At 36.7% G+C, this 7,500-nt stretch overlaps 2 protein-coding genes across 2 annotated transcripts in view; both read right to left on the bottom strand.

Annotated features, from left to right (window-relative positions):
• Positions 1-1,284: 1,284 nt before the first annotated feature.
• Positions 1,285-2,178, bottom strand: LOC137620189 (cuticle protein AMP1A-like). The gene is made up of 3 exons (XM_068350431.1): positions 2,137-2,178; positions 1,715-1,953; positions 1,285-1,588 (listed from the first exon to the last, which is right to left on the bottom strand). Exons 1-3 carry the CDS (start codon positions 2,143-2,145, stop codon positions 1,369-1,371), a joined length of 468 nt encoding a protein of 155 aa, XP_068206532.1. The 5' UTR covers positions 2,146-2,178; the 3' UTR covers positions 1,285-1,368.
• A 4,706-nt stretch (positions 2,179-6,884) lies between these two features.
• The window catches only part of LOC137620188 (cuticle protein AMP1A-like), a 1,055-nt gene continuing 439 nt past the window's right edge, over positions 6,885-7,500 (bottom strand). Inside the window, exons 2-3 of the mRNA XM_068350430.1 lie at positions 7,347-7,500; positions 6,885-7,216 (exon numbers count right to left, since the gene is read on the bottom strand). The exon at positions 7,347-7,500 is cut by the window's right edge and continues 85 nt beyond it. Of these exons, the coding sequence (XP_068206531.1) occupies positions 6,994-7,216; positions 7,347-7,500 (377 nt within the window). The 3' untranslated portion in view covers positions 6,885-6,993. The remainder of the gene's footprint in view (positions 7,217-7,346) is intronic.

Here is a 7,500-nt window from a genome sequence, read left to right as displayed (position 1 = left end):
ATATATATATATATATTTTTTTTTTTTTTTTTGGGGAATGGCGGTGGGAAGGTTGACCCTGAAATGTTTGTATGTAGGTGAGTGTGTTCAAGCATTTCCGGATCTGGAGGGTGAACGACTGGACCGATTGTGACAATGGTGGCACTGTTCGACGTGCCAGCACCGAAGAAATCTTTTGGTACCTGTTGCTGGTAGATTGGCGTCACGTGGAACCTACTAGGTAACACAAATGTGTCTAGACGGATTATCTATTGCCAGGCTTAACGAATAAATGAAAAGAGACACAGGCTTAAAAATCGTCAAAACACGTAAATCATGTTGAACATTTATCCTTTGAGGTCGCCGTTTCCGATGGTTCTACAGAGATCCACCAAGAGTTCCAAACCCGTAACCTTGAACTGAGGTAAAACATCAAATTGACCTGTCGATTTTACGAGGGGAACACGATGGTACGGAACCCATTCCCTTATTTTTATCATTTTAGGTGTCATCAGCAAAAAACTTAGAGCCTAAATTTCACCACTAACCCGACCTCGGATTTTGTCCCGAGCCACCAGCTCATTTTAGGGCCAACACGCGAGGTGGATCGTATTAATACCCATTAGCTTCCGTATTTTGAAAGATGCCCAAAAAAGACCAGAGTTAAAGATAAAAACAACAAAGAAGTTAAGCCAGATAATATGTCAACAATGTCTGTAAAAACTTACATATTCCTCATGTGTGGCTTTATGACGGTCGAAATATGTAGTAGTGAAACTTGCTTTATTGTAAATGCAAAAATGTGACATTGAAGACAAAAGAAAGCCTTTTTTATTGCTGTTGGCAAAACTGTATTGCAAATCATTGACTTGGCTTCAAGTAATTATTTTCAGCACCTATAAAAGTAGAATAACATGATACTGCTGTTAACGATAATAAAAACTAAAGAAGTGAATATATGAAAATATAAACAAAACAATGTAAGAGAACAATAGAGCTGTATCTCAATGTGGCAAAGTGCACAGGTGTTGTGAGATGGACATGGGGGTGTGATTAAGGTAAATCTTTCCATTTAGGAGTCAAGGGAATACATCAAAGCTATACCAACCTTAAGTATTTAAGGAGTTTTCACGAAGGAATGATGTCCTCCTCATTCTAAGCAGTGGCACTATTCTATCACATTACACAATTATCATACCCAGAGTATAACTTGCTTTTATCTCTTTGCTTAAATGTTTCTGTTGTGTCCAAAGTTTTATTTCAAGATAATCAGGGATTAAGAAAAACTTGACATTTGTTTATAAAATTCTATTTGATTTATAAATAGAATAAATACATGAGCAGTTTGTGATCACAGTTTGGAGTTGTGTTTGGGGTCTTCAAAGGAGATTACTGAGGGGCTCCGTAGGACCTGGATGGGGCCTCACGAGAGTCACCGCGGGCACGGCGGGCGTCTTCCTCAGCAGCGAAGGCAATCTGGTCCAAGACGAACTGGGGAATTGGGTGGGGGAATTCGGGAGCTACTGGAAGGAGGTCGGACTGGGGCTGGAAGCCGTTCTCGTCGGCAACGTATTTCACGACGACTTCGGTACCGTCAGGAGCAGTGTAGCTGTAAGGACAAAGGTTGGGGAATTATTGAATGTTATAAAGCCTTCTGAAATAGTTGTATTTGTAATTATTCTTTTATTTTTACTTTATTTCCATCAAGCAAATATAAAATTATATGTAAACTCACGAGTATTGTCCAGCACTGACGATGGCGTCCTCATTTCCGTCAGGAGATCCAGACTCGGAGAACCTGATGCCATTCTCGGATTCGAAGTCGAAGTTGTATTTGCCATCGTCTTCGTGGACTCTGTCGTCCCTCAAGATAGCCACTTCCTCGGAGGAGTCGGCGCTAGAGCGGCCAGCAGGGGCGTCGTAGCTGTACTGAGGGGCAGCAAGGGCCACGGTGGCAAGGGCGGCGAGGATCACCTAATGATGAGAGAATATTATTAGATAGGATATAAAGACTTATAAAAAGGCATTGGAGCCCTCCTAGATCCTCTAATTTCTAATGAACAGATAGAAAATTATGGTCTCGATAGATCTAAATATATGACTTGGCTGAAGTTATATTGATCAATCACAGATATGCTTCGCTTCACTGGTACTCACAAACTTCATGTTGTCGGAGGATGTCGAGCAGCGAACTGATGTCCGGAATCCAAAGACCTGTGCTTATATAGGGCAGCCGGAGAGTCGGGGTGGGAGTGAGTGGGTGGAGTGACTGTGACCTACGGACCATTTCTCCAGCCCTGGCTCTCCTGTGACCTTCAGCAGGACTTCTGAAGTAGCCTTCATCCTCACACGTGATACCTCAAAGGAATTAGAACATAGTGATCTTTGGGGGATTGCTATTCCAGGGGATTTTCGAATGGCATTTCTATAAATTTTATATTTTTAGGAAAGGTTTTAATGTTCCATTCGTATTGGAGTAATGCCTCCAATTTTCCCGTGGTCAAACATTAATCTTGGTATTCATGTTTCCCATATTCAGTTATTGTGTCTTAATTTCTGGAAATAAAGACAGTTTATTTACTTGATAGGGCAGCAAATTTTTTTGTCATCATTAACATTGTGTCTCTAGTTACGGATAAATATATTAGTTCAAATATTTAGATAATTGAACATATTTCGAACCTCGAAAATCAAAATTTATTTATCTTAAGACTAAAATCAGTGTATTATGATACCTCTTTTTAGTGATTTTTAATCTTATTGATTTTAGATGTTTTTAAAAATAAATAAAAAATCACCGATGTTTAATAAGGGAAAAATTAAAGAATTAAATCCAACTTGAAAGAAAAAGGAATTTTAAGGAACTCTGATTGAATCTTTCGAAGTGATTGCCATTAAATCTCATATTTCGTTATTTTTAATTTGACTTTAACTTTATAAAACGTAATTATCTTATGATAAATTTCGCCATGCAACCACCCTTAGAATATGATTACATTATCCTTGAAGTAAGAATTCCATCTTCAACAGGATTTTACAGATTAAAGGCCGATTCACACGACCCGTTTTCTTTCCGACAGGCTCGCCGTCGGTTAAGCGGCGTCTAGGTTTCTTACGTGTATTCAAATGCAACTGTTCACACGACCCGTCAGGCAGACGGCAGCCCTCGGACGTCGCCCTTCCGAGGCGGCTCGGCTTTCTTCCCAAGAAACCCCGACCGGTTTGACGGACGTTAGCCACCCGTCCCAACCAACGGTTGGATGATGTTTTGTGTGAACAAGGACCTGTATCGTACCTGTTCGTTTCGTGACCTACAACCTCGACTTTTCCTCATAGTATAGTCATAAAAATTAGAGTTAGGTTGTTGTTGACACCATGTATTAGAGGTTAATTGAACTTTTCAAGGGTATGAGGAGATGTTTGACATGGCAAACAAGATATATAGAAATAATTTACATAAATAAAAGATATGGAAAATGACTGGTGAGGCATTAAATAAAACAGGTAATTTATAGCAATTTTAATATTCTTGGCATAGTGCATAAAGCATTATGAAGTTGCATTACTCATTTTATCAAAACAGTTATCAACCAACATCTTATAGTGTCAAAATTATCGTAATTTACTCGGTCCTCACGTGACAGAATCTAAGTAAACAATGAAAACCGCGCGCTGGCAAACGGATACGGAACGCCTCGTGTGAATGTACAACATTTCGACGGCGGTTAGCCACCACCCAGCCTGTCGGAAAGAAAACGGGTCGTGTGAATCGGCCTTAAGTTACATTAAAAAATCTCACATGATTTACTGGTTTATTAAAAGGGATTTCTAGGATTAGTTACAAATAAGGGTAGCTAAAATCCCTTTACCAAGGGAGGTTATTTCACCAAACATTCAACTGGGCTCCACAACGCACTAGAAGAGTTGGAAGACTCAGGCCTACATGGGTGATGACTGCGAAGTGTGAAGTAGGAGATGATGAATGGAGAAGTATTGATTTAAAACTTCCTGATAGAGACGAATGGCGAAATCTTACCGAGATCCTTTGCATCAATAGGCATAGGAGGAGATGATGATGAAAATCACTTCAGGGGCTTATTACTTATTTTTAAAAAAAAAAAAAAAAAAAAAAAAACGGTCACAAGCTTTTATTATTATTATTGTTATTATTATTATTATTATTATTATTATTATTATTATTAGCTAAGCTAAACCCTATTTGATATATCAGGATGCTATAAGCCCAAGGATTCAACAGGAAAAATAGCTCAGCGAGAAAAGAAAATAAGGATACAGATAGAATAGCCTGCCTGAATGTCCTTTCAAGCAAGAGAACTCTAGTCCAAGACTGTGGAAGATCATGGTAAAGAAGCTATGGTACTACCCAAGACAAGAATAATGGTTTGATTTTGAAGTGTCCCTCTCCTAGAAGAGCTGCTTACCATAGCTAAAGAGTCTCTTTTACCCTTACTAAGTGGAAAGTGTCCACTGAAGAATTAAAGTGAATTAGTTAATCAAATAAGTGAAGAAGAATTTCTCTGTTATCTTAGTTTTGTCAGGTGTATGAGGAAAGAGGAGAGTGTATAAGAAATAGGCCAGACTATTCGGTGTATGGATAGGCAAAAGAAGAATGATCCGCACCAAGAGAGGGACCCAGTGTAGTACTATCTGGCTAGTCAAAGAACACAATATCTCTCTAGCAGTAATACCTTAACGGGTTGCTGGTGCATGAACATAAATTTTTATATACACACACACACTAATGTATTTATATAATAGCCTAAATACCTTCTTTCATATATGCATATATAATATCTACATAATTATATACATATATATATATATATATATATATATATATATATATATATATGCATGTGTGTATGTATATATATATAAGCATGTGTGTATGTATATATATATATATGTATATATATATATATATATATATATATATGCATGTGTGTATGTATATATGTATAAGCATGTGTGTGTATATATATATATATATATATATATATATATATATATATATATATATATATATATATATATATATATATATATATATATATATATATATATATACATGCATGTATACACACAAGCGAACTGTGAAAGAAAAGGCTGAAATTTTTCTAGTTATTCCAGAGTTCTACATTTAACAAAAAAATTAAATGTAGAACCCTTGGTGTGGAGTGTAAAGAAATATCTTTATGCTTTCCGTATACTTTTGTTTGTATTGAAAAGTAAATTATGTCTTTTGTTTACTTTGGTGGTGGTTGGAACTATGGGCATTTGTTTAATGGTAATTTGTTTTATGGCTATAGGATAATTTGCGACTTTGTTTACTATTGAGCCTGAATAGTTCTTTAAACTGACGGTTTGATAGTTAAATATCCACTCACTCTGCTTGTATATATGTGTATATAATAATAATAATAATAATAATAATAATAATAATAATATTAATACTAATAATAATAATAATAATAATAATAATAATAATAATAATAATAATAATAATAATAATAATAATAATAATATCAAGTGTGTGCTTTCTTTAGGTTATACGATTTAATTGAATGCATATTTTTTTATTGAATTACAGTTCCGTTAATAATTTCTCTAAAGTTCTTTCTATTCATGTAACATTCTCAAAATTACGGAATTCAATTGTTAATGATAATAGAAGTTTAGTTTAAAAATAAAAAGGTCATCTTGTAACACATATATTCCCTTTGTGCTATGATATTTCATTATGGTTTGTGGCCTGATTGGTAACGTCTCTGGCTGGTGGTCGCTAAACTGGAGTTCGAGTCCCGCTCAGACTCGTTGGTTCCTTTAATGTCTGTAACCTTACCATCCTTGTGAGCTAAGTTTGGGGGTCTTGGGAGGAGCCTATAGGTCTATCTGCTGAGTCATCAGCAGCCATTGCCTTGCTCTTCTTGGTCCTAGTTTGGGGGAAGATGTGTTTCGGCTCTGATCATATGATATATGACCGGTCTCTAAGGCATTTTCCTGCTTGCTGGGACGATTTCACTCTCCCTTGCCTCTGCCAATCATGAGCGGCCTTTAAACCTTAAACCTTATGGTTTGTTTCCTCGCGTATACTTATGGTCTACATATGTATGAATACAACTGATTATGTATACTTACTTCATTAATTATATAGGTTTGGTCAGTGATTTGTGTTGTATTTAATATATTGGTTTTTAAAATCTATGTATTGAAATCAAAAGCAAAATCCAATCATTATTAAAAAAAATATTTGGAATATATTGGAAAGTACCTGCTAATTATTATCCCTAATATCACTATATTTTCATCAACAATAGTTTAATACACCCTGTTAAAAAAACCGTAATTTTAATCGGAATTTCTCCGTAAAAATATACTGTTCTCAGCCGTATTTCCGTAAAATACAGGCGACCGTAATCTTAACATACTTTGTTCTTATATTATACGGGTTGGTGACCGTAATATCACTCATTTACGTCAATATATCCGTTTTTTAAACGTCAAAACTCCTGGAATAAATGTTGCCAGGAATTTACCGTTTTTTAAATGTAAATATTTAGCAGTGTACCTAAAACTACGGAGAGTAACGACGTATAAAATCTCGTAGATTTTCTTCTTTGCAAAGCAAAACAAAATAATAAACATCTACCCTAAAGTGAAATTTATTTAGGCTTTCCATCTCTTTAGCTGACCTGTTGCGCAATACTTGCCGCTGATATCAAATTCTACAGCAAGACACCTTTATAATATTATTTTCGTCTTCAAATGTTTCAAGTATTTAGGCACTTTCTTACATGCATTCCACGGGGGGTAAGTGCTTATATTTAATTTCTTATTTTCATCACGTTTATATACAATTGATATTAATTATGACTCGTAGGTAAAAAGAAACGAAGACTTTAAAGATTAATTCTATTTCGTTTATAAATAGAATAAATACATGAGCAGTTTGTGATCACAGTTTGGAGTTGTGTTTGGGGTCTTCGAAGGAGATTACTGAGGGGCTCCGTAGGACCTGGATGGGGCCTCACGAGAGTCACCACCGCGGGCACGGCGGGCGTCTTCCTCAGCAGCGAAGGCAATCTGGTCCAAGACGAACTGGGGAATTGGGTGGGGGAATTCGGGAGCTACTGGAAGGAGGTCGGACTGGGGCTGGAAGCCGTTCTCGTCGGCAACGTATTTCACGACGACTTCGGTACCGTCAGGAGCAGTGTAGCTGTGAGGACAAAGGTAGGGGAGTTATTAGATGTTATAAAACCTTCAAAAATACAGTATATCGATTGTAATGTTCCTTTTCCCTTAACTTTTTTTTAATGATGATAAGGTAAAATGGAGAAAAGACTCACGAGTATTGTCCAGCACTGACGATGGCGTCCTCATTTCCGTCAGGAGATCCAGACTCGGAGAACCTGATGCCATTTTCGGATTCGAAGTCGAAGTTGTATTTGCCATCGTCTTCGTGGACTCTGTCGTCCCTCAAGATGGCCACTTCCTCGGAGG

The sequence above is a fragment of the Palaemon carinicauda genome, chromosome 26, assembly GCF_036898095.1.
Source record: "Palaemon carinicauda isolate YSFRI2023 chromosome 26, ASM3689809v2, whole genome shotgun sequence".
NCBI lineage: Eukaryota > Metazoa > Arthropoda > Malacostraca > Decapoda > Palaemonidae > Palaemon > Palaemon carinicauda.
This window is presented reverse-complemented; position numbering and strand designations above follow the sequence as displayed.